The sequence below is a fragment of the Natrix helvetica genome (assembly GCF_964273705.1).
Source record: "Natrix helvetica genome assembly, chromosome: 5".
Lineage (NCBI taxonomy): Eukaryota > Metazoa > Chordata > Lepidosauria > Squamata > Natricidae > Natrix > Natrix helvetica.
In genome coordinates this window covers 105,514,736-105,542,180 of record NC_138551.1, presented here as the reverse complement: position 1 = coordinate 105,542,180, position 27,445 = coordinate 105,514,736, and the positions used below count along the sequence as shown (strand labels likewise).

The window sequence follows — 27,445 nt, the reverse complement described above, 5'->3', positions numbered from 1 at the left end:
ACATGTTGCTTGAAAATGGGCAGAAACACAATCCCCTGCTTCCAACCATTGTGTTTCTAAAAGCCATGGGACTTCAAAACAGATGAGGAGCCACAACTTAATCCCTTCTGGATCTAAACTCACCCCGGATGGCCTCGTCTTTTGTTTTGTTTTGTTTTGTTTGCAACACCACTTTTACTTATTTCTCTGCCTTTTCTGATTCCTTAATAAAAGTATTCAGTCAAAAATTGTACGGATGTATCCCCACCCCACCCATGCCAAAGTTCAAGCTGCTGCTGCTGCTGCTGCTGCTGCTGCTTCTTCTTCTTCTTCTTCTTCTTCTTCTTCTTCTTCTTCTTCTTCTTCTTCTTCTTCTTCTTCTTCTTCTTCTTCTCCTTCTCCTTCTCCTTCTCCTTCTCCTCCTCCTCCTCCTCCTCCTCCTCCTCCTCCTCCTCCTCCTCCTCCTCCTCCTCCTCCTCCTCCTCCTCCTCCTCCTCCTCCTTCTTCTTCTTCTTCTTCTGTTGTTGCCCAATATTTTAGACCGAAAACAAAGCGTAGCTTTTTCCAAGCTTTTCATAGACCTGGCAGGCCGCAGAAAAGGAAGAAGGTTTGTTGTATCAGTCATTAGGACAATGGAAGGAGCGGATGCCCGAGAGGGCAGGGCGAAGGTGAATTTTCTTCATGGCTGTGCCTCGGCACTGCCTTCTCAAGAAGAAGGAAAGAGGTCTTAGTGGCCTTTAACTTTTGGAGTGGAGGATCCCTCAGGAAAGAGAGACAAGCAAAGGGAGATTAAGCAGGAGAGCAGTGCAAGGAGGCTGGGGGGGGGGGGGCTTCCTGGAGGATCCAGCCAGGAATTCAGGACAGAACAGTTTCATAAACCTCAAAAGGAGTAGATCCTCCAGAGGTCAGGTTGGAGAGGACTATTTGTTGCAGAGGTTATGAAAGTGAGCCCCATAGCAGGTAACCTAGACAAGGCTTTAAGCCAGGAGTGTCCAATTTTAGCAACTTTAAGACCTGTGGACTTCAACTCCCAGAATTCCCCAGCCAGCTGGGGAATTCAGGGAATTGAAGTCCACAGGTCTTAAAGTTGCCAAGGTTGGACACCTCTGCTTTAAGCACTCGGCAAGCATCAAATACAAAGAGCTCTTTACATACTTAAAAATAGGCACAGGCCTTTGCGCCTTTGAAGATAGGTTTAGATAGCTGCCAAGGCAGACGAAAAACAAGCATCTAACTATCAGAAGAGTCTTAACTTGCTCTCAGTCTTAACCCAGTCTTGGATCTGGCTAGTTTAAAGAAAAGAAAACTATGAAGAAAACATGATAGCAGTATTTCAGGATTTGAGGGTAGTAATTCAGTATTTGCCCTCTACCACAAAGAAGAGGTGTGTGTGTGTGTGTGTGTGCGCGCGTGTGTGTCAAATTATTCTCCAAAGCACCAGAGGGCAGGACAAGAAACAATGGTTGGAAACTGATCAAAAAGAGAAGCAACCTGGAGTTAAGGAGAAACTTCCTAACTCTGAGGACAATTAACCAGTGGAGTGGCTTGTCTTCAGAAGTTATGGGTGCTCCATCACTGGAGGTTTTTAAGAAGACAAGTCACTTGTCTGAGATGGTCTGTGATGCCGAACTGTGATAGGTCCATGATGTCCATGGCACATGGAGCCCTGTCGGCGGGCATGTGAATTGTTGCCCAGCTCAGCTCTACCGCGCATGCATGTGTGCCTCCCGCTGGCCAGCTGATTTTCAAGTCTCTGCCACGCATGTGGGAGACACCCATGCATATATGCAGGGTAGGTGGTCGCAGCACATACACACATGCCCCAATTTTGGTCCCAGGAGGCTTCAGGGAGGCCTATTAGGCCCAAAATGGGGCACGTGGCGTGGGTGTTTGCATGCATGGGGCAAGGGAAGCATGAGGGGTCATGTGTGCATGTGCTGTCATGCATGCGATTTAGGCATGCGACGAGAAAAGGGGTAGTCACTGGTACAGATTCTCCTGCTTGAGCAAGAGGCTGGAATAGATGACCTCTAAAGTCCCTTCCAGCTCTATTCTATTAGCCCATCTAGCAAAAGCCAAAGTGTGGGAGTGGCTGCAGTTAATGATCCCTGCATTAACCCTTAAAGGCCCAGAAGAGGGTTTTCATGCTAGCTGTGGGTATAAAAAGCCCAGGAGAAGCAACGGCATCTGGGAATAATGACAAGCTAAATCAGCCAACCAGAAATGACCCCCAGTGATGGTAGCAAGCCTCAGGGGTTGTGAGGATGCACTCTCCTCCAGGCTGCCTCCGAATTGACAAGGTCTTGGAATAGGCTGCTTTATTTCATTGCTTTGGTCAGCAGAGGGGAGAGAAAATGTAATTCTTGCAAGGATATCAAAGGCCATTACAGAAGCTCTGGCCAGTTGTGTTAAATTGTGGATTCCTATTGCTTTTTTTGTTGGTTGGCTTGTTTTGTAGTTTGGATTTACTGTAGGATCTGTCCCTCATGGGAGAATTTGGGAAAAGAAGGTTTCTCTGATTTTAGTTGAAAAAACATGAAATTCCTGGGTCATTCTTCATGGAAATATCCATTTACTCTCTTTCCTTTTGTTTATGGTAAGTTGTTCATCTAGAGTTTAAGATTTTTAAGCCTTAATTTCCCAAGTCTGGATATCTTCGTAAGATTTAGATGCCCAAAACAACAACAAAAAAATGTTGCTCTTTTGCAGAACGATGAAAACATGTCACTACACAACATCACACTCCCAGTGCCATCAAGTCCAGAAGAGCTGGATCCCGAACCAACGTATAAGGTAATTGGAGATGAGACGGTAGAATGGAATTGTCCATGATAATGAAGCGGTTTGATTCCACACCAGAAAGACCACAGATATAGAGTCTAATGTCTGTTCTAAACTATTTATAAGTCTTACTTAAATAATTCCAAGCTGTATGTTTTTCTGAGGGTTGGGATGCTTGTACTACCATCTTAAGTCCCCAAAATAGATTAGGCACTTAAATAAAACTATTTTAAAAGGAGCCACGTAGAGACGAAGCATTTAAGGCAATAACGTAGAACAGGAACAGAGACTAATTAAAATAAATGGGCAAACAAAATTATTTAAAAATATATAATACAACAGACCTCTCTAATTAATACTTTTAAACATGTGAAAGTGGGAGATGAAACCACCAGAAGGCCTTTAAAAGTTAGATTTAAACATGAATATAAAAAAATATCACAAACAAGTAATTCAATAGACTTGAGTGGGGAAAATGTCCAATTATTTGATTAATAATAATACTGTAAATGTCTGAGGTATGATCTAAATGAAGATTGTACGTAGGCAGTCCCTAACTTACGCAATATTCCATTTTGGAAAGTATTGCATAATCCAGTTTTGCAGAATAAATTGAGTTACGCTTCCTACATTTTTGGATGTGCTGTGTAAATGATCATATTTTCCTGTACACCGCTTGGAGAGTCCAAGCAATGGGTTAATTCAGTCTGCTTGCCCTTAGGACTGAGGAACTATTTTTCCTTTAGCCACACCTCCTCCTGGTGTGCTCAATCCCCCAGAATTCTTCCTCAGTCAGCCCTTTTGGACGTAATTAGCTAGAGCTCTGAGCTGAATTAATCCTTTTTGGCTTGGACTCTCTATTTGCGTTTTATTTCTATTTCCTAACATTTCCCCAACTTTGTGAGACGTTTCTATCCTCATCGCTGCGCATTTCTCCAGCAGAATTTACATTTGAAGGCCAGGAGGTAAGCTGGAAGGTGGTGGGGGGTGCCCCTCAGCCGATCCTTATGGGACGGCTTCGGAGGCCTGCCGCTTGTTGTTTAAAACAGCGCGGCTGCAGCGGCGAGGTTCCTACGTCCCCAGGCCCCTCGTTTGTTGTTTTAGACGAAGTTTTTTTCGTTCCCCGGCCTGCTAGAGGACCTCTGCCGCAGGGAGGAGTGGGCGATCGTCGCCATTCGAGGCGCGTTCGCTCCTCGCTCTCCCTTAGCCCCACGCTGTTGCGGCGGCCATTTTAGGCGCGAAAAAAAGCGCACCCAGCCATGGCCGCCATTTTGCATCAGCCTCGTTATCAGGAGACCGCTGGAGGTGGCAGGGCCTAGCAAGGGTTTCTCAGGCTGGGATCGCCACCTTCGTCTTTTTGCCTATTTTTGCGAGCGGTGCTGGTTCCTGGGCCATACCAACGGTCATTATACCGGCTCAGGGAGGAGGCCTAAGTAAGCGCAGGCCAAAGCTTTTTTCTAGTCATTCTCCCTGCTTCTCCTGCGGAGCCTTGCGCCTCGGTGCAGGCCCCAATCCTACCCCTGGGCCTCTGACTGGTATTAAGCATGGGATGTTTTCATACGTATTGACTCAATTACTGTGCATATGGCAATTTTGACAAATCTTTTTGTTTTGTTCCCCTTGCAGCAACCAGTCTCTCTCTCTAACTTCTGCCTTGTCATAGCCTTGCTCCATCTTGTGTGGTCATTGACTATGGACCTGCCCAGTCCCCCTGATTCCCAAGATACTAGGCCGAGCCTCTCTCGGGCCCCTAGCAAGGGTTCCTCCTCATCGGGGAGTGGGGGTGCGGGCAAGAGTGGTGGGGGTAGCTCTGGGAAACAGCGTTCCAGAACCCCTTCTGTGGCTGAGGCCAAGGATGCTGAAAGGCGCCAGCGGGCCCTTGACAAGCAGTTTGAGAAGGCCAGACGCCAGGCAGACAGGGAGCAGTCCCTCTCAGGAATCCCTCCCTCCCGGGAAGATCTCCAGATGGTCCTCGCCGAGGAGGTGGAGTCCCAGGACCTATCCCCAAATAGGTCATTTGCAGAGCCGGCTTCCCCGGCACCCTCTTGGGCCTGTGAGCAGGCCCCTCCCCCTGGGGATGCTAGTATAGAGGACATGCAGGGTGAGGCTTCACCCCCACCTAGAGGAGGGCTTAGATCCTGATTCTGACTCTGAGGAGTTATCTCCCCGCATGCAGGAACTAATGGCCCGTGCCATTGCCAAGGGCATCACGGAGGCCATGAAATTTAAGAGTCCCACTGCAGTGGCCCCTAGGGGTCCCAAACCCGATCAGGCAGCTCCCCCTCCAAGCAAGCGTGCTCGCCATCCTTCCCTGGAATCCTCGGTGGTCAGTGAGGCCTCCGCCATTGAGGACCCTGACCCGGAGGTGCTAGGTCTCTCGGACGACGAGGACCTTCCCCCTGAAGCGCCCGCCTTTGCGGGTCTGTTCAAGCCCAGCCTTTTCAAATCTGTCCTTCACAAGGTCAAGGCTGCCACCAGGGTGGGGATCAAGCCCAAACCGGCCACGCCGGCGGCGGATGCCACTCCGGCTAATCCCAATGCGGTCATGTTTGATGTCCCAGCACCCCAACAGGAGCTGGTTCCGGTCCCGGGGCTATTTCTCGACCTAATCCAGCGCCAGTGGGCTCAACCAGCCACGCAGTCCTCTCCCAGTGGGGTAGATAAGAAGCTTTATACTATGGAGCCAGTGCTGGAGGACCTTCTGGCCCTTCCCACTGTCGACCCGCCCATCGCTGCACTCACCTCCAACTCCTCCCTACCGGCTGACCTTCTGGAAGGCCTTAAGGCGGAGGACAAGAAGGCGGAAAAGGCGTGCCACAAGACCCACCTGGCGGCTGCCTGGGCCATCAGGGCCTCTTCATCCGCCTCCTTTTTCAATAGGGCTTCTGTGATCTGGCTGCGCGAGCTCCTAACCAAGCTCCCGGCGGGAGACGTCCGCTTCCACCAGGACGTGTCTAAAATAATCGCGGCCTCCCAATATGCCGCTGACGCATCCCTTAATGCCACTAAATTCGCCTCCAGGGCACTCGGCTCTAATACCACTTCTCGCCGGCTGATCTGGCTCCGACATTGGCAAGCGGACCAGAAAAACAAGTGGAAACTGGCTTCCGCCCCCTTTAAGGGGTCCAAATTATTTGGCGAGTCCCTGGATCCTCTCCTCATCGAGTCCAAGGACAAGAGGAAGATCCTCCCTTCTCTAAACAAGAAGCAGGAACGTAAGACCGCTCCCTATTCTAGGAGGCAGTCCTTTCGTGCCTCCGAGCCTTCCACCTCTGCCTCTTCCTTCTCTCCCTCCAATAGGTCCTTCGGTCAGCAGGGCGACAGGTCCCAGGACAGGGCGCCTTTTCGGGACAGAGGCAGGCAGCAGTTCGGCTTCCGCAAGTATAACCGCGGTGGGGCCTCCAACAGGCCGTTCCGTAAGTCAAAGTGACTGCCCGGGCTCGGCGCCCATCGGGGGTCGCCTCCAGCTGTTTGCCTCCCATTGGGCCCAGACAACCGAGGACGCTTGGGTCCTGCAGATAGTCAGGGAAGGCCTCTCCCTGGAGTTCCTGTCCCTCCCCTCCCGGACCTTCATCCGGTGCCCAGTCCCATCCTGCCCCCAAAAGAGGGAGCGTATGGACCAGGAAGTCAGACATCTCCTAGACATCAGGGCCGTGGAACCAGTTCCCCAGGGCGAAGAGGGGAGGGGGTTTTACTCCATCCTCTTCCTGGTGCCAAAGAACTCAGGGGGGTGGAGAGCCATCTTGGACCTCAAAAACCTCAACAGGCACATCGCCTACCGGAGGTTCAAGATGCAGTCACTGCAGACCATTCTGGCGGGGATTCGACAGGGAGATCTACTCACATCTATAGATCTCAAAGAGGCATACCTCCACATTCCCATCCGTCCTCAGCACAGAAAGTTCCTGCGCTTCTATTATGCAGGTCGCCACTTCCAGTACAAAGCTCTCCCATTCGGCCTCTCGTCCGCTCCTCGGACGTTTACCAAAGTGCTGGCGGTAGTGGCGGCCCAGCTAAGACGCAGGCCCATAAGGCTCCAGTGCTACCTGGACGACATCCTTATCCAGTCGTCGTCCAGGCAGCAGGCATTGCGGGATCTCCAAATCACTATGAGATCCCTCAAAAATCATGGCTTCACTCTAAACCTAGAGAAGAGCCATCTCACTCCAACAAACAGTCTTGTACACCTGGGGGCGGTGATAGATACCAACTTGTGCAGGGTTTTCCTCTCCCAAGACAGGTTGGCCGGTCTAAGGTCCATGACCCACAAGGTGATGAGCTTGAGGCAGGCTCCAGTGGTCCTTCTGTCGCAGCTGCTGGGAAAAATGATCTCCTGCATTTCCATCGTGCCGTGGGCCCGCCTGCATTCCAGGGCGCTTCAGTGGCTGCTGCTGCCGCACCAGAGGGCATCCAGGAGCAACTCTCCCAGGCCGATTCGAGTTACGCCGGAAGTGAAGAGGTCTCTCCGCTGGTGGGTGTCTCCGGCCATCCTCCAGGGCCACCTATTCAAGGAGCCCGAGAGGTTAATCATCACCACAGACGCCAGCCTCTCCGGCTGGGGAGCCCACATGGGTTCCCTGGTTGTCCAGGGCAAGTGGTCCCAAGTGGAAACCAGCTACAGCATCAACCTGCTGGAACTGAGAGCTGCTCGCCTGGCCCTGCGCCATTTCAGCCGGTCCATTCATCGTCAACATGTACTTCTGATGACGGACAATGTGGCCACCAAGGCCCACATCAACCGCCAGGGCGGCACCAGATCCAGAGCACTGATGAGAGAGGCGGAGTCCCTGGGCCGCTGGGCGGAGCGCCATCTGGAATCTCTCCGCTCCGACCACATCTCCGGAGTGGACAACACACAGGCAGACTGGTTGAGCAGGACAACCATAGATCCTGCGGAGTGGAAACTGGACCCTCGCCTGTTCCACCAGATGTCCGACAGATTCGGAAATCCGACCGTAGACCTGTTTGCGTCCAGGGACAACAAGCAGCTCGACCGCTTCTACTCCCGGTTCTTCACCCCGGGGGCGGAGGGGACAGATGTACTGCGTTGCAAGTGGCCCCGCGAGCTACTGTATGCCTTCCCTCCCCTGCCTCTCCTTCCTCAATTCATCTCCAAAGTCATCGCAGAGGGAGCGGAAGTCCTCCTCGTGGCCCCGCACTGGCCCCGCAGGTCGTGGTTCGCCGACCTTGTCCACCTGTCGGTGTCTCCTCCGTGGCGCATCCCTCCAGACCAGATCTCCCTCAGCCAGGGGGCCGTGGTTCATCCAGAGCCCCAGGGCTCCAGTTGGCCATCTGGCACTTGAGGGGGACCAACTGAAAGGCCAAGGCCTGTCAGAAGAGGTAGTGAACACCATTCAGGCGGCGAGACGCCCTTCAACCACCAGGATTTATGATGCGTCCTGGGCCGCCTTCGCAAAGTGGTGTGAGGAGCTGCTCATCGAGCCGACGACCGCGCCTGTTTCCAGAGTCCTTGACCTTCTTCAAGCGGGACTCAACAAGGGCCTGGCCCCGAACACCCTTCGACGCCAAGTGGCGGCCTTGTCCACCGTCTGGTCGGGCGACCATCTTTTGCCTCTCAGCAAAATCCCGAAGGTGCGCCTCTTCCTCAAAGGTGCCTCTAACCTTCGCCCTCCCACCGTTCATCGCTACCCCACTTGGCAGCTGTCCGTGGTCCTGCGGGCCCTCTCCGGCCCTCCATTCGAACCTCTACGCACTACTTCTCTTCGATTCCTGACGCTGAAGATGGCCTTCTTGATTGCCATCACGTCAGCTCGCCGGATTTCGGAGCTGGCGGCTCTTTCTGTTCGCCAGGACCTGTGCGTCATCCACCCTGACAGGGTCATTTTGAGGCTGGACCCGACCTTTACCCCCAAAGTAAACTCATGGTTCCATAGAGCGCAAGACATTGTGTTGCCAAATTTTTGTCCTCATCCGTCGCATCCCAGAGAGCGCTCCTGGCACAATCTTGATGTCAGGAGGGCCCTGAAGGTTTACATTGCTCGTACTGCGGAGTTCAGGAAGTCAGAGGCTCTTTTCCTCTCCTTCCAGCCTGGTTCCCTAGGGAAGAAGGTCTCTTCCTCCACGATTGGCAGGTGGCTTCGTGCCTGCATTGCGACAGCCTATGAAAGTCAATCCAAAGCCGTTCCGCGCGGCATCACCGCACACTCCACACGAAGTGCTGCTACCTCCGCGGCCTGGGCCACCCAGGCCTCGATCCTGGACATCTGCAGGGCCGCTACGTGGTCCTCTCCTTCTCCTTTTGTGCGACACTATAAATTGGACATTTTCACCTCGGCTGAGGCGTCCTTCGGCAGGCATGTGCTCCAGGCGGTTGTGTCAGAGACCGAATCCCGGGAGCCTTCTTCTGCCCACCCAGATGGACAATAACTTGGGTATGTCCCATTGCTTGGACTCTCCAAGCGGTGTACAGGAAAATGACCATTGGCTTACCTGAAGGGTCCTTTTCTGTACACCGCGGGAGAGTCCAACCCACCCTGGCTCTCAAGGCCGGGATTCGGGTTCTTCGTGTCAACAGTACATTATCTTGGACGCTTTGCTCCGTCCGCACGAACTGACTCCTTCTAAGAATTCTGGGGGATTGATCACACCAGGAGGAGGTGTGGCTAAAGGAAAAATAGTTCCTCAGTCCTAAGGGCAAGCAGACTGAATTAACCCATTGCTTGGACTCTCCCGCGGTGTACAGAAAAGGACCCTTCAGGTAAGCCAATGGTCATTTAATGTGTAGTTATAGATATGGCATCCACAAAAATGGCATAACTTTATTTTTATGTAAGTTTGGTAATATATGGACTGCCTGAATGATGGTAACACTGGCAGAATGTTCACTACACATAGCAGTTATTTTGTGAATGGCAAGTATCAGAAAAGTAATAAGGTTTCCAGTCTTTTTAACATTATTTCTCCTCCTAAACAAATCCCTGTGTCTGGGTACAAAAATATACATATCTGTCTTAGGCAAATGTTATTTATTTATTGAATGTATTCACTGATGTAATTGCTGAGGTCTCCCAGCGAGATGGATGGAAAACAAATTTAATAAATAAGAGAAATATGAGGATATAGATACCAATAATACCTGGAATTTGTATCATTCTTAAACATTTGGTAATGTGAAATCCATTATTCAGACCTGGTTTCAAAGCCATATTTTTTCCTTCCGCAGCAGATAATTAGACATAATATTTCTCAAAACACATTAATACCTTATTTAATTTATGCTAGATTGATGAATTATTGAGCGAGATCACACGGCTGAAAGACAATTTAAAAAAGAAAGACGAGACTATCCAGGAGCTTGAACGTCGACTTGTAAGTAATCACGCCGCATATGAAAAGAAATGTGATCATAATAATGGCAGAAAATGGTTGTGCCCCTGAGCTATATGAAGGTTTTAGGAAAGAAGCACTTACCAGATTTTTCGCTCTATAAGACACACTTTTTTTCCTTCCAAAAGTGTGTGAAAATGTCTGTGCGCCTATCCAGCAAATATGGATGACAGGCAGCAGCAGTGAACGGTGGCAGTGATCCCCATTGCCTGGAACAGCTGATTAGCGATATTCCGGGAGGCTGATCCAACTGCCGATCAGCTGCTCAGCAGTGAAGAATCCAGCGTTCCCCAGCGGAGGCAGCAGACACAGAGGAGGCAGCAATGGCAGTGTTTCCGGTCAGCCAGCCCGCTGATCGGTGGGGCTACAGGAGGCCAGGATTTAGTCATCGCTCAGCTGACTGGGGGTGGGCACAATGAAGCGGAGCCCTGATGAGCTACATGCTGGGGCTGCGATAACGTTCTGAAGCACACCAGGCTGTTTGCTGTTTGCTGCAAGGACGCTAGCCAGATGAATACCAGACGGATGCTGGGAAGCAGATTTTCTTTTTCTTTTTGTTTTCCTCCTCTAAACCTAGGTGTCTGTTATGGTCAGAAGCGTCTTATGGAGCAAAAAATACGGTAAATTTTCTCTCAGGAAGGCTCTCGGGAAGGCTGTGTGATGTTTTTGGTCTACTCTTAGTGGACCTGTTTAATTTGAATTTGTATCTGCACTGCCTCTTGACTGAAGCTGGCTCTGGATCCCCCTGTGAGGTAGCCTCTTTGTGGCTGTTCTTGGTCCTCACCGAGTTTTCTCTCTTCCCTCTGCATGAAGGCTGTTAGGTGTGGCTGCCACAAAGCCAGCAAGGTGCCTGAAGTGACCACGTGTGGCTTTGCTGACAAATTCACCCAAACCTCCTGGAGAAGAAATGCGGTGAGTCATTTACTGCTTGCATAGAGATGTTTCCTTACGCTCTATATATTTTCTTGGTGTTTTACTTTCAGTTGCATTATTCGGCATCATACCTCAATATAGAGGTAGTCCTCGACTTAAAACCATTCATTTAAGGACTGTTCAAAGATCAAAAAGTGACCTGTGGCCGACCAGTCGGTCCCCACACTTGTGGCCATCGCAGCATTCCCATGGCCACATGATCAGGATGAGGGCACGTGGCCACTGGCCTGTATTTATGACGGTTGTAGCGTCCCTGGATCATACGATCACTGTGTGTGACCTCAACTGGTTTGCTTAACGGTTGTCTGATACGCCCAACAATTCCAGGGATTCGCTTGGCAAAAAACCTGTAAAGTTGGATGTGATTCAATTAACAACCGCCTTGCTTAGACATGGACATTCTGATTGTGGTCTTAAGTCGACAACTATCCACAGTCCATCATTGCTCCAATGTAGGGGTGTCAAGGCCCGGGGGCTGGATCCGGCCTGCGGGGACAGCCTGGAAATATCAAAGAACCAACCTGAGATGCCTCTGCTGGTTTTTAGCTGGCAGAGTGCCTGCTGGAGGCCCGGGAGGCCGAAAAGAGGCCGTGCGGGGGGGGGGGCTGTTTTCAGCCCCCCATCGGCCAGCAGAGTGTTGCCGGAGGCCATAGAGGACAAAAATGAGGGGGGAGGGCGTTTTGGCCGGTAGGGTGCTGCAGGAGGTTTCTGTCCCATCTCCCCCCCTTCCCCGCCATGCCCCCCCTCCCCCCTGCCAGCCCGCGGAGAAGAACTACAGTGCTGATATGGCTGTCAGAAGAAATCCAGTTTGACACCCCTGCTCTAACGTGTACACTTTATAATGACATTTTCACTATCACTTCTTTTTTTATAATCTTTATTAAAAACATTTATAGTCTTTAAGGCTTAGAATTCTAGACTTGCCTCATTCTTCATATTTTAGGTACGCATTCAAAAAGCAGCTATTATATCTCCTAGATTTCATTAATACTGGATTTTGTGGATTAGTCTACATGGAAAATAGTGGGGAAAAATGATGTCTGAAAAAACTGGAGGCACTTCTGAATATACCTCATAACAAAGTCAGATTTAACATACTCTTTTGTAATGTAATGGGAACATACATTTCTTTGACAACATTAATTTCTTGACCCTTTAAAATCACTACTTCTAGTATTAAGTTTCTTTTGCAGTTCTGGAATTTAAAAAAAAATACTATATTATACTATAAAGTCCTACTCCAGTTTTAATTTTTAGTAATTGCACTTTTATGTAAGATATAGACAATCTATAAAGTGCACATAGAGATAATTTACTGAAGATTTAAATGAAGTGGATATTACATAAATTGCCAGGATAGCAAATGTCAGTGCAGTAGTAAGTCAATGCTATTTTTTAAAATTAAAACATAATGCATACAGTATGTTGAAAGTTAGATTTTTTTACAAATGAATATTCTTTTTGTAGTCACCTTAGGGATTTCTTTTTTGTTGTTGTTGCTTTTGGGAATTAGAAAAGGAATGAGCTCATTTTTGTTCTTGAAGATTTTTGGAGGGATTTTAACAGTTTACATCACAGAATCATCAAAACCTAGTTCAACCCTAAATCTTTCCAGAAAAAAAAATGAATTAATATTTCAGATCAGCTTGAAAAGCCATCAGGGATTTTTTTCCCCCTCAGACTCGTAGCTTTTAACCATCCTTGTATTTGTGCATTCTTCCATTTTTGCCAGAAAATAAATGAAAGAGCGCAGCAAGATGATATAATCTATTTTTTTTCAAATAGATAAATAAAAACATGAAAATGTATATAGCCAGATATTTTTATTTCATTTCATTTTTATTTATTTATTAATTATCTTTATGTAATGACATAAACCAATAACTACACCTGGAGATTTATACAAAAGGTAGACTCCAGCAAAAAAAGAATCAATATGCTTCTGAGTATTGTTTTAAATATATTAAATACATATATCTAATTGCTGAAGTAGAAGTAAATAATGTGTATTTAATTTCTTTAAAACAATTTGCTCAGCATTTCCAAATACAACCAAAGCTATAGTTGCACCTGATAGATCAATCTGGAGAGATTTAATTAAATCTATTCCAGTTTGCACGTTTCATGAGTGCAGGCTGGATGGCATAATTTTAGTTGGCTGCCTAGAAGCTTGACGGACATTTTCAATACGTTTTCATAAATTATCCTTCATATTGAAGGAAATATTGAGTGAGATGATACCAAGAGTGGTCACAGGCTGCTATTACTGTATTAAATGTGGATGTGAAGGGAAAAAAGGCTCGACAAATTCGTAGATGGCAAGAAGAAACAAACTTAAATGATTTTGAAAAGTTAGGGAAAAGACTGAAAATAACAACATTTAATCAGACGAATTTCAAGTTACTCTTTTTAAGAAATAAAAAAAAATCATTAATAGAGGATTCAGGAGTGATGAAGAAAGGATCTAAGAACTGATGATTATGAAGTGAATGAGTCAGGAGTCTGACCTTTTGGGTGTTATTAAATTTTACTTTCTAAAGTAGGAAAAAATAGTTTCTGTACCAGTCAAACTTCTTAAGTGCTGCGTCCAGTTCCAGACACTTCACTGGAAATGAAGATCAACCCAGAGAGTCAGCTCCAGGAAAGTAAATCTTACAAGGAGAGACTGATGGAGGTAGAGCTGGAGGTTAGCCTTGTGAAGGCAACTCCTAAAGAGATGTTGTTCAGAAGAAGACCAGGAACGGTCTACAGTGGTGTCTGCAAACATATTTCAGCTGTAGGCCACAGAAATTGTCCTGACGGTAAAAGCAATTTAGTAACGGAAAGACTGAGATAGAGAGTAGGTAACTCTAGATGCGTTCAAGCAGAAACGAATAACTGCTTCTGGGTCTCTCTTAGAAGCAAGCTTACAGAGTAGCTATTGAGGCCTGGGCAAAGATACAGCTGCTTTAATAATCCAAAGAAGGGTCTCTGTTTGCTGTGAAGGCCTTCTTTCAAAAGATTTATATTCAGAGGTCTTGTCCTGTCTTCTTAACTCTTAACTTCTTAACTCTACCTATCAGAAATGAGGGATGACCAAGACGGCAGCATTCTTAGCTGTGGGGTCTTGCTGATAGAACTTTCGTCCGTGAAAATTATGATGATGATTATTATTTTGGTTTTCCAGATTTCTGAAACTTACAAAGTTTGCTTGGATACATTGTTTTACCTTGATTGTGTATCCTATGATTTACTGAAATATTTGACATAAGTTTCCTTGGGATCTTCCTGGTGGATGAACCACTTACCTCCATATAATTATTAGTTTCGTTCAAAATATCTAAAACCTCTGCAATTCCCCCCCCCCCCCATTTTTAATCCCCCCCCCCTATTTTTAGCTTCTGCGTTGAGCTAACAATCTTTGGAAATAATTAAAAAAAGATCCCAGCAATTTTTATCAAGTTGGTTGTGTGATGTGTTAAACCAGGGATGATGCCTCATTTAATAACCACGCCACTTAAATGATGTTTTCCAGCCTCTGTAGTCCTAACCTGAGCACCACTTGAATTGTTGAAGGTCTTTGTTTATGAAATATATGCAGCCAGGTACCAAATTTTATTTTCACTCCTTCCCTTCCAACCTTTTTATGCATACGTCAGACCCTCGTGAGGCTCTTGATAACATTCAGAAGCAAAAAAAAAAAAAAAAAGAGGAAAAATTCAGAAAATCTGGAAGGGGGTGAATACTCCCCCCCCCCCCGCAGAATTTTGCTTATCATGAACTAATAGAATTGGGTCTCTGTCTGGGATAAAGAAAGCAGTCAAAGGACGCTTGGTAAATCCGGCAACTCCTTTGGGATGGTTAGAATTGCAGCTATTTCTCGCTAAGAGAAGAGGAACAAAGTAGCTTTTGGTACTGTTTCCCCCCCCCCCTCCCTGGTTCTCTGTTTTATTTTTTCTTTCTCCCCCTCCCCCATCTTTTTCCGCACAGAGTGGGTTTTCTGCTTCTTCCTTCTCTCCCTGGCAGGGCTCATTCCAGGGCATCCCTCGGACTCTTCCACCGCAGCGCAGACAGAGTGAGTCTGTACTCCTCACTCACCCCCCCCCTTCTCCCCCTCACCCGTTGCTCTACTAGCAGTTTTCCCCCTTGCACGCACTCCCCCTCTCGCTCAGCTCTCTCTTTTTCTCTCTCTCTGCTCTCCCTTGCAAGAACACCGGACAATCCCTAACCCCTCTGCCTCCTTCACTTGCTATAAAACTTCCATTGATGACCGGATGCAAAATGGTTTTATAATGAGCCTTAAATGGGTCCGGAAGTTTTAATTCTTTCTCCTGCAAACTATAATTTGCTTGCCCTCCTGCCTCCTGCCCCTCCCCGTGGCTTTTGGAAAGTGTGTGGCCGTGTTTGTCCATGTTATTGGCATGCATACCCACCCCTCCCCAATTTCCTTGCAAAATATTTGTGTAGATACGTTCATGGCAAGCCGTATTTTAATAATACATGATACATTGCTTTCTTTGGAGAATTAAGCTTTGCTTCTAGCTACGTGTGCATGTTTCTCCCAAGGGGGTCTTTCCTCAAAAAAAAGAGCACGTCCCAGCTAAGAAGCAGCTTTTTCAATTCTGCATGTTATATTAATATTACTTATTAACTTGTAACTGTTCGAACTAAAATGGGATTATTGTTTTTTGTATTCCTGTTCTTAATGCACAATAGAAACAACATTTTTGCTGCTTTGTAGTGTTCTGATGTAGAGAATGTTGTGAATTGTTAAATTATTACAAGGGAAATTTTAAAAGCAACACTGCAGATTTGCAAAACCTAAAAAAACAAAACCTCATGACTGATGGAATGAGTTTTAACATACGCAGATGATAGAAAATGGATCTCCAAAGTAAGTCAGATGGTTTAAAATGTGAAAACCAAGAAACATAGTTCTTTTGCAGTTTAACCACTTGAATTCCTTGAGTCACCCCTGCATTATTTCAGGGTTTTATATTGGGCCATGTTAACTCAGTATGGGGCACCCAGGGCAACTGCCAGCAATCCCTGACAGAGAGCACAATATTGGTGAACCTGTTTGTCATCATTAAGTACAGAAAAGAGTTTCAGAATACGGGGAGAAATGAGTTAATATGTCATGTTTAAGCTAATGTTTATTTTAACCACAATTTGTTGAACAAACTGGAGTTTTGCAGACAAATTGCCTGTTTAGCTGGGTTGCTTTTCCTGCAGTGTCTTCTTAAATGTATCCTCTTCATGTATGATGCTTATCATGATGAGAAAGAGAGAGAGAGAGAGATTTCCAGATGGGTGTGTTTTGTTTCTGGATTAATGTTTTGCTTTGCATAAGTTTTATGTGTTTGTTGGAAAGAAGGATTGAGAGAGTATAGATTTGGTTTGGATCGGGGAGATTAATTTCTTCACTTCTAGTTTAGGAAGGAGATGATCAACATGGAGAATATGGAACCTCAAATAAGAATCAACAAAGTCTGTAAAGCCTTTTAATACGCTTTTTGGCTTCCCTTGACTTTCATCTCTATCCATTAGCAAGATTCTGTTTCCTCCATAGTTAAACACAAGCCAAGACTTTCGAATCAGCCTTAGACCATGGTTTCAAATGGAGTGTTGTCCATTTCTTGACCTGCTATACCTGTGATGGCGAATCTATGTAATGGGTGCCAAAGGTGGCACGCAGAGCCCTCTCTGTGGGCACACGCGCCATCACCAGCTGCTCTTCTGGTTTCATGAGTGCCGGCCACCTGCTCTTTGCGAGTGCCAGAGTACTGGAAAACAGCCTGAAAACGGCCCCAAAACCTGCCCAAAACAGCTGAAAAATGGCTTGAAAAATGGCCCCCAAACCACCCCAAAATGGCTAGAAAAACAGCCAAAAAACAGGCATACATACACACGCCAGCCAGCAGATATTCAGGTTTCCGGCACTCCGGCGGGTGCACATGCACGCGTGTTCCGGTTTGGGCACTCTGTGCTGAAAAGGTTTGTCATCACTGTGCTATATAGATGGATTTAGACTAACTAGAAACAGCATTGCAAAACAAATCCTCATGGTCCAGTATTCAGATCTAGTTGATATAATTTGTTTAAGATATTTCCATGAAAGTGTTAACTAAGTTACTAGCTAGCCTGGATTAACGGTTAAAAATCTGAGAATTGGTAAAAATTGCCCCAAAGTATAGTCTTTTGGAAGTTCTAAGGAGGGGTTGTCGTCATAGTCCATTCCTGAGTTTGATGCCTTGCTGTATACAGCAAAATCTGGGGACTGAGCTGTAGAGGCGGCTATTTTATTACATTTGGATCTGATCATATAAAGGATTAATAGCTGTATGAATGTCTCCAAAGAGTTCCAGTTAGCTGAAGCGGTATCCTGATTATAAATAGGTTTTCTTTGGCTGAAAGCAACAATTTGAAATATTTTGTGTCAGCAATTAGACGGATAATCTCGTTCTTTATTTTACTGTCACTGCTTCTGTACTGGAACAAGTGAACCAAAAATGCACAAAGCAAAAGAAACATGTAATAGTAGATAAATATATCAACTTACAAACACGTCTGCAAAAATAAAAAAAAAACCACTGTTATTAATGTAGTTAAAATGATTTTCATTCCACAAAAAAGTAATACGAAGCTGTGTGTTTTTTTTAAAGAAATCTACAATTTGTTGGCAACAGAGATTTCCCATTGTCTGCCTCTGCTGTTCTGCTTTGTTTTTCCAACATCCCAAACTCATATGTAGCTCTCTGGTTTTCTGGTAGACTTTCATCAAATTCTTTCTCCCCCCCCCCCCAACCTTAACCCTAACCCTGTTTAAATTTGGGGAATCAGACAAGGTCGGCTGGGATTTGCCACCTAACCGTACACTTAATGTTAGGCCACTCAGCCTTCTAGATTCTGTTTTTCTTTCAGGTGACACAGTAATATTCTTGATGTTTACTCAGTTAGGAACAGAATTTAAACTGAGAACAGTCCTTTGAGTAGGGATGGGGACAAGGGTGAAATGCTACCAGTTTGTGGTGATTCATCCGAATTGGGAGTAAAAAATACTTTTAAAAGTTTTTAAAAAGTTCCAACGATCAGCTATGTGACAATCAGCTGTGCCGCGCAATCATTGGAACTTTTTTTAAAACATGTTTTTTAGCATTTTTTAACTACCAGTTTGGGAGAACCGGCAGTTAAAAAATGCTAAAAAAAAGTTTGTTTTTTTTTTAAAAGTTGGTCACGCCCCACCAAGCCACGCCCACATAATCGGTAGGGAAAATTTTTGAATTTCACCAGTGGATGGGGAATTGGCTTTTTGTTTGTGTAAAACAGCATCTTTTGCAACTGGCCTGATTGGCTGGCTGTTGCTGGGGGTCTACTTTAGGAATTTTAGAGAGCCAAGAATTGAAGCTAAGATGACTTTAACCAGAATTTCAGTGGTGTGTTTTAAGAGAGAGAAAAAATATCCAGTGACAGGATCCCCAGAGAGAAAAGGAAGGCAGCAAAATTCCCTATCACTTTCTTCTTATTTCAAGGAGCTACCCACCATTTTAATTTCATTTCTTAAAACAATAAGCTGAAGTTTGCAATATTTCCATTAAAAAGGGGATTTTTAGAAAAATGTTTCCATTAGAGTTTCTTAGCTCCTGTATGTAACGGTTGCTGAGAGACGTTATCCATTAAGCAGCTTTTCAACTTGCATAACTTTAAAGGCAGCGTGTAACTCCATAGGAATTACAAAATCCACCCCCCCCCATATTGCCCATTTTGTTGGAGGCTGATGGGGATTGTAGTTCAAGAATATCTATAGCATAGCAGATGTTTAGCTCAAAAAATTAGGAAGGTATCCAAAAACAATCGGAGGCCAAGTGGAAATGCTTACACTTTAGAAAATGATGAAGGACAGAAATAGTCTGTCTTAAGTGGGAAAAGACAAACGGGGATATGGATTTGTAGTATAACACACTGAAGCTTTGTGACCTGGTGGTCCTAATAAAATTATGTGATGTGAAGGCAGGATCCATTGGATGACCGGATGTAATTGCATTCTGAGATCGGGATAAAGGTGAGTAGGTGTGGTTGCATTTAAAAGATGCCCTCCGTTTGCCTTTCTGACATTGGGGGGATCTGCGTTGCGGCTATCACACTGTAAAGAGGATGTTCTTAATCATGGCACTGGTTCATTACTGTGTCTTGGCCCTCTGATATCATTGTCCTTGTCTTTTCTTTTCTTTTTTGTCTCTGCTTCCTATTGTGCTATTGACAAGGAGTTGAGGAGTTAGTCCATTACTTCTGTGATAAAGCGTGGTACAGTACAACTTTAGATTTTTTTCCCCCCGATCTCTCCTTTTGTGTCTTCACCGTTGTGCTTGCTTTCTGCATGATGCATGCAGACCACACTGGTGCATGCTCTTGTCTTTTTTTTTTTCATTCATATATATTCACTGCGTAAGTTGGAAAAGACTGCTCTACAGTTTTTAATGAAGTCAAAAATATTTTAGGCCAAAGTGTATGGTAGCCAAACTCACCAATTTCATTCAAAGGTCTTTGGATATTCGTTTATTAATCAGAAAAAAGGCCACCAGATTCCTTCTGAGTTTATCTTATCATTGAGAAGCTTAAATCGCATTTTAAGCTCATGTTTTGAACCCATTATATACAAATATACACTCCACCATATGTGAACCTACACAAGTTTTGAAGTAGTTCCCAAGTTAAGGGGTTTAAGTGGTGAATCTGTTTGCTCATAATTTTTTTTGTTATGGAGCATCTTAATGTGGAACCGGTCATCACAGGATATGACCATGCTTCTCTGTGTCTGTTTTTTTTAAAATAACTAGTTGATAACCTGATATTTATTTATAGGGGGGAAATGTCAGGACCAAACATAATTTGGATTTTTCCCCTTAACAGAGGGAGCCCCCTTGTGGAGTACTGTGAAGCCATTACCATGGCAATTCCATGCGCTGTACAGTAGAAGCCATTTTGTGGCAGTATAGTAGAAGCCATTTTAAGGAACAACAGACTATATCTTAACAACACACACACACACGACGGGTGTTGGGGTATCTTACCTCCACAGTATTTTTTTCCAGAGAGTAAATCAACTGTACCAAGTTTGGTTGAAATTGCTTGAGGCGTTCCAGAGTTATGCTGGATCACACGGACACAGAGCCATTTTTATATAGATAGATAGATTCTGACGAATACAATTTTGGTGGGGAAGAGACTCATTCTCTTAACTAAGCAGTTCTGGTCGCGCGTTCTCTCAAATTGTTGAATTCCCTCCGTGAAATTCTTCTTACGTATCGATCAATCACTACCTTAGATATTGGACAACTTTATTTTTTAACAAAGGAAACAAGTCACAACTTTTGCTAGTAACTCTTAGCTCACACTTCATTGATGTATAGGTAGTCCTCGAGTTACAATAGCAATTGGGACTGGAATTGCCATAATGAAACGACAATTATAAAGTGCAATGTCACATGACAATGACAGTTAACAACAGCAGTTCTGGAAGCCCTGGTTGCCGTCATTAAGCAGGGACCTCACTTCCGATTTCTTGCAGCCTTTCCATTGATGTTGATTATGGGAAGTTGGGAAGGGAATATCAGAAATCGTGATCACGTGACCAATGGCCGGAACTCCAAGGACCAGTCTTAAGTAGCACTCGTTTAGCACCATCATAAATTTGTATGGATGCTGAACAAATGGTCATAATCCAAGGACCACCTGTATTAAATAGACCTACATGAGGCTCAGTAACATTGTGCAAAACAGTGAAAAGATCCAAAGGAGCAATTGCTATTTATATATATATATATATATACAGGTAGTCCTTGACTTATGACCACAATTGAGTCCAACATTTCTGTTGTTATGTGAGAGATTCGTTAAGTGAGTTTTGCCCCATTTTACAACCATTCTGGCCACAGTTGTTAAGTGAAACCACTGCAGTTGATAAGTTAGTAACACAGTTGTTCAGTGAATCCAGCTGCCCCGTTGACTTTGCTTGTCAGAAGGTCGCAAAAGAGGATTGCGTGACCCCGGGACACAGCAACCGTCATAAGTGTGAACCAGTTGCCAAGTGTCTGAATTTGGATCATGTGATCACAGGGATGCTTCAAAGATCGTAACTCTGAAAAATGGCCATAAGTCCTTTTTTCATTGCTTTTGTAATTTTGAACGGTCACTAAATGAACTGTTGTAAGTTGAGGACTATATATATATATATGGCTGCTCTTAGATTACTTTTGTGATCTAAACAAAGACTGATGCCTGGTTTCTCAGGAATTGCCCTGAAGTGGATTTATTCCTATTCATGCAATGATTACTTACTGTAGCTTCAAAAGGCAAGAACAAATATGATAGAAAAACAGACACATTCCCTAATGTGGTAAATTGTCATTCAGCAACCATTTTACCACACTTGGGCCCAACCAAAACCAGTTTGCTGTTTTCAAAGCCACCAAGTTTTGACAAGGGCTAGATAGCCAGCTTAATTATAAGAAAAGCCATCTTGCTAATTGTTTAATTTAAAGGCTTTCAGTCAACAACCATGACTATGAAAACTGGACTGTCTTCTTTTTTTAAAAAAGAACAACAAATATTTCACTTCTCTTCCAAAAAACTTCTTCAGTTCTAACTGAAATTAGAACTGAAGAAGCTTCTTGGACGAAAAGCGAAATGTTTTCAAAGAAAAAAAAAGCCCAAGAAAGTCCAGTTATCTTTTGGATAAAACACCTTTAGGACAACCATTTCCTGGGTGATTGAGAATCTCCATAGACACAAAGGATCTGAGAAACACATTAGAGCCATGGTGGAAGTGGCACACAGAGCCATTTCCCTCAGGACGAGTAGCCTTGCTGGCTCCTATTCCGCGTTCTGGTGCACGTATGCGCACTGGCCAGCTGGCCTTTGGTGTGGGAGCACCAAAACCCAGAAGAGCAGCATTCCAGCATGCATGCGCACGTCCACACCCAAAATTCCGGGTTTGTGCTGCGAGCATGCATGATGGCCAACTGTTCGTCGGGCACTCACCCATGCTGGAAACCGGGAATTTGGGTGTGCCAGAACGGTGCTCTTCCTGGTTTCGGCGCTCCCACGTGCACGAAGTCCAATGAGGCCGTGCGTTCCAGGCGGGATGGTTCTGCATGCCATTTCCAGCACGCAGGTCAACACGTTGTGACAGCACGTGGTAGTCAGCCATCCCTGCATTAGAGCAATCCTTTCTTCATTTTCTCAGCCAGTGGAATTCTGGGAGCTGCTCTTCCCCACCCAACCAGCCCATGCCCAGTTGAGTTAGACTAGAAGACAGAAACTTTAAATAAGGAGATGCAGAGGATAGCTCAAGTGTTGACACAACTGCCTTGTCACTATCAGAATTGACAGTTCTTGCCTTGGATCCAACTAGGAGGCTCTATGTTTTCCCTGGCTATTTTTGACCAGGGTTGTGAATTTAATCACTGGATTAAAATAGTGTTTGGGGATTCTGCAGTCACAAGAAGAAAGTGCATGTTTCTGCATTTGGGGCAGTAATTTGACCAGTTGGGCAACAAGGATTTGCTGAAGGAGGTGGTGCTCTTTACTGGCACAAAACTGGATCTGCTCCAACCAGGAGTGGCCCAAAAAACAGATTTTCCATCATACCCAGAAAGCAAGATTTCCTTTTCTTCTCTATATCAACTTGCAGTAACTTCTTTCAATTGCTAGAGAAAAAGAAAGCGACTCATAGCAGTAATTTAATCAAGGAGGAGTTGGACAAATTGAACCTATATTTAAATTATTGCACTTGATATTGGACCTGTGAAAATTTTGCATCTGACCCCTCCTCCCTCTCCTCTCAAAATTAGATTTTTATTGGGAAAAAGCTATCTCTAACCTTTTTGAGGCTTAGAATTCTTTTTGATCTGAGGTCACTTTACATTAATAATTAGTTTCGCTTCATTTTAGTTGCGTTAGGCACACTTTTTCCTAAGCAGAAACGATTCTTTAGGAACAGAAGAGTATCTGTGGATCTAACTCACATATTTGTGTAAGGCCATGAGTAATGAGGCATATGTTTTGTTTTGTTTTTTCAACATGTAAATAACATTTACTTTGCAGCATTTTAATGTATTTTCTTTTGGGGAATTTTTGATGAATTGTGGTTTGCTGTAATCAAACCTCAGTTTTAATAATTGTCCCATTTACTGCCAAATACGAGTACATACTTTTCTTCTTTATACTGACCAAATTCCATTTTGTCACCTCTCAGTGGTGGTGATATTTTATTATATAAAGAGGAAGGTGGCCTTCAGTAGATATATATGGTAAGAAAGGATCTTCTGTAGGACAATGTAATCATTTTCTACTTGTGTGTAATGCTGCCTGGTCTATGGTGAGGCAAAGGGGTTGAACAACTATTTTATTATACTCCATTGGGTAACTGAAAATCCTGAAATGGAAGAGAGCCCTTTTTACACCAGCAAATAATAATAATAATATCCCACAAAACCTTCAGGCATTGATACAACAAATAGGGGGATTGTGTGGGATTATTGTATGTTGAGGGCACTTTGTGTTTTATGTGTTGTATGTTTTCTGTCTACAAATCACTGTGGTCTGTGTTTGCCATCTGCAACAGTTGCATGTCTTCTAACATCATATCTATTCAGGTGGGTACATAGTGTATAGAAAATGGTAAAATGTATCTGTTAAAAATCAGCCCACATTAATTAACTCAAGATGCACAGTGCTAAAATGAGACTAAAATACAGGGAACAAGATGCAGCTTACTGTTTGTTTTGTCCTGTGATAACTGTGAGATCTTTCTCAGGCCTGTACCCTATTTACTCATTCACCAAGTTATGGGATTTTTCCTTACTTTTATTATCGTTTCTGAGAGATAATGATCATGAAACAGAACTACTGTCGTAATCCCAGGTTACATTCTATGCATTTAAACATAGTTTATTAACCCAGCCTAGATAATCTCCTAACTAAGCCTTCCATTTATTAACAGCTGAAGATCTCAAAAGACTTTGGAATACATTATGGAGATTTCAGATTAATCTAATAAATCAACACAACCCTTGCAAATAATAAGCTTTAGCCAATGGATCTTGGGAGGAGGTTGCTCATGTGCTTAAATTTGCTTACACAGCATTTAATTGTGGCACAGTTACACCTGCTATTGTGGCAAAACAATAGGAATAGGCCAGTTTTTCTGCTCTAATGCAAGGATCTCCAACCCTGGCAACTTTAAGACTTTAAACGGCAAGCATGGCTGGCTGGGGAATGCTGGGAGTTGAAGTCCACAAGTCTTAAATGTTGCCAAGGTTGGAGATCCCTGCGGTAATGGATGAAATATTTGGAGGGGTTGCCCAATTCATCTGAACCAGTAAAAGGCCCTGTCAAATGAAGACAATAGCCTCATTTTCTTACACTTGTTTACTGGTACAGTGGCTGCATTGCTCCCCAACTATGGAGGATAATTGCCTTGGGAGTTGCCTTCAACTGTCACTCCAGGAAAAGTATTTTAACTGCATTTAGGAAAGGAGTCCAGTTCTCCCTTTTTACCCACCCTTTTCCAGTTTGAAGACTAGTTGATTTTAACTGCTTTTAGCTGATACAATTTCATGTTTTAGTATTAGTCCCCTTGAATGATCTCTGGGCTAGAAGCCAAAAATACAGGTGAATAAGGAACCAGTAATAAAGAGTCCAGTTGGGTGTTGGCATTGTATAGATTACATACAGAATATACAAAATATAATAATGAATTTTGACTGCAATAGCTTATTCATTTGGTGTCCTTGCACAGGCATGGGAAATGTTGGTTCCTTTGCCCTTTGCTCATTAGCTTTAAACACAGAAGTTAATTTTTAAGCAGATGCCAGTACGATTTCCCTTCTTTCTTTTCCTAATTGTTTGGCATGTAATGTTTCCTCTCTAGCCTCAAGTACTACAGCCTTCCAGCCACCTTCCCCATTCCACAGACCTCAGCCAGGGAAAACTAGCAAAAGCATCACCCACCGTGGCTCGCAGTGAACCCCCTCCTCAGGACCAACCGGAACATGTTGGCCCCGAAGACAACAACGCTGCCCTTGACTCCAGCACTGACAGTGGGTGTGAACCAAGCACTTTAAACACACAGCGGAACGATGACAACTCCCTGGCGAACACACATTCCACCAGGAACGCAACGGTCAGAGAAAAAGCAAAAGACATCGCTGGTCGGAAGTTGAATGCCTCGCAGCCCCTTGCCCCCTCGGCCCACTTGAATGCGCACGACTGGCAGGCCAGGCCAGCTCTGAAAAGCCACAGCTCCAGGCCAAACCAGGCTTTGCCACCAAAGATGTCAAGAGCTCTCCGAGCCCCAAAGCAGACCGTGCCAGTGCCTCCTCCAGCAACCTCTTCGAGGGACTCCTTTGTGCCTCCACTGAGCGGCCAGGCACAACCCCAGTCGGCATCCAACCTCTCCCTTCCGAGCAGCAGGAACCAGAGGGCCTCCAAACTTCGCCCTCCGGCCATTTCCTCCCGCCCCAAGCAGAGGACGACCCCCCAAACCATCTCAGCTCCTGAGCAACCGAGATTTCAGGCTGGCCCCGCGAAGCCCCTGGCGCCAACAAAAGAGGCCCCACAGAACCGAGATCCAGCCCTTCGCCCTGGGGAGGGCCTGACTTTGCATCGTCTCTCCCGACTCCCAAAACCAAAGACGTAGTCCAAGCGGGACTCTCCCGTGTCGTTTCCTTGGTCCTGTCCCATGACGCTGCTTGCCCGCCCTTTTCCTGGCCAGGAGGCCCCAGCAAGAACCTGGAGGCCCCAGATGCTGCACATCATCTGATGCTGATGCTTCTAGTCTCGGTTTTACCCTCTTTAAAAAAAAGTGCATTGCTTCTTCCAGCCTCGATCTGCACGAGCCTCTGTGACCTCTTCTCATGGCACCGATGGTCGTCTCTGTCCGGGAAAGTTGCTGACGGAAATTGTATCCTTTGTGTGTCTCCCTGAAGAATGGATGACGGAGGCTACCTTCTGGTTCTGGGAAATAATTATAAGCGATGGACAAATGATACTGTCGATCTTTCTTTTGTTATTGCTGTTTTCTTTTCACGTTCCTCTTCAGCCATAAGTCTGTCTCTGTATCTCAAGAGGCCTATGCAAAATGTCTCTATTTATAACCCCCAAACTTTGTAAAAGATGTATATTTAATATTTAACGGAGGTTGTTATGTTTTCGCAAGGAAGATCCCAAATTGTTCTCTGTGTTTTTGGGGTCCCTCTTCATGGTTCACAAGTGGCCACAAAATTTCACAGGGTGAAATGGATATATTTATATTTAAAGTCTTACCTGTTCCTTGTAGATAAGCTGTAGAATATATAAGTGTTAATCCATTATCATGGCGTAACGGAAAGACAGTATTTAATATATATCCCAGATTTTGGTGTATACCAACGGTTGTCAGATGGCATGGGATGTGACTCTGGAAATAACGAGTCCATGACCGCCAGCTTGTAAATTTTCATTTCAAGGCTTGCTTAACGGTAACATTATTTATTGAGTTCTGTTACAACTCAAAATCTCAAGAAGCCAATTTGGAATGTTTGCACAAAATTTTCGCCATATACGTAGGGATTCAAAAATTATTTTTCATAATAAAGCTTATGTTTTTTTAAACCCTATTTTTAAAATGCCAAATGCATTTATGTACACATACACACTTGGGGGAATCTTGGGAAGTCCTAAAAGAACAAAATGTTTTAATATTTGGAGAAAAGGGATAGAAAGTCACTAGAGACAGAGAAATTCTGTCAGATAAGGCCATCAGTGGAGGGAAGGGTTAACTAGACCCACAGAAAGAAAAGTGGTAAATGGGGTTCAATTGTCTTGAAATCTTATTCCAGTATCAATCTCAGAACACTTGTTGGAAATGGCATTTTTAAAAAAAAAAAAAACACTTAAAAGTGTTAAATAAAATTTGAAAAATACACCATAGCATTGTTTTTGAGCTCTGCTGAATTTTACTTATAGAACGTTTCTTATAGAAAAATGCATCCTTTAAAAATAATAATAATAATAATAACAACAAAAACAACAACCAAATCCGGCGAAACAACTGGCTGCTATGATACAATTGTATAAAATAATCAAAGTAACCTTCCCAAATCCGGCACCCTCCAAATATGTCAGGCTAAATCACCATTGTCCTCAAATACCCTGGCTTGTGCATATGCTAACCGGGGACTGTGGTCTATTTGGAGGGCGTCAGATAGGCTAAATTAAGCCAGGGAAAAGTAGCTTTGGTTTTCTTAAGAAGGATAAGTAAGAAACATATGCAGCCACCTTAAGTTTATCATCTAAAGACGGACCAAGAGTTGTTAACTGTATTTGTGTCGCTTGTAAACCTTGAAGGTATGCAGTGAAATGGTCTTGATGTTGTTGACCGGAA

General features: G+C 44.7%; 1 protein-coding gene across 4 annotated transcripts in view; it reads left to right on the top strand.

Annotated features, from left to right (window-relative positions):
• The window catches only part of CCSER2 (coiled-coil serine rich protein 2), a 44,496-nt gene extending 17,818 nt beyond the window's left edge, over positions 1 to 26,678 (top strand). For 3 of the 4 annotated variants that reach the window (XM_081954520.1, XM_081954518.1, XM_081954519.1), the window contains exons 7-10: positions 2,689 to 2,772; positions 10,003 to 10,089; positions 10,921 to 11,019; positions 24,953 to 26,678. In XM_081954520.1, coding sequence (XP_081810646.1) covers positions 2,689 to 2,772; positions 10,003 to 10,089; positions 10,921 to 11,019; positions 24,953 to 25,720 — 1,038 coding nt within the window. In that variant the 3' untranslated portion in view covers positions 25,721 to 26,678. Of the gene's footprint in view, positions 1 to 2,688; positions 2,773 to 10,002; positions 10,090 to 10,920; positions 11,020 to 15,009; positions 15,095 to 24,952 lie in introns of all 4 variants that reach the window. The other variant, XM_081954521.1, reaches the window with a different exon arrangement.
• The last annotated feature ends 767 nt before the right edge of the window (positions 26,679 to 27,445 follow it).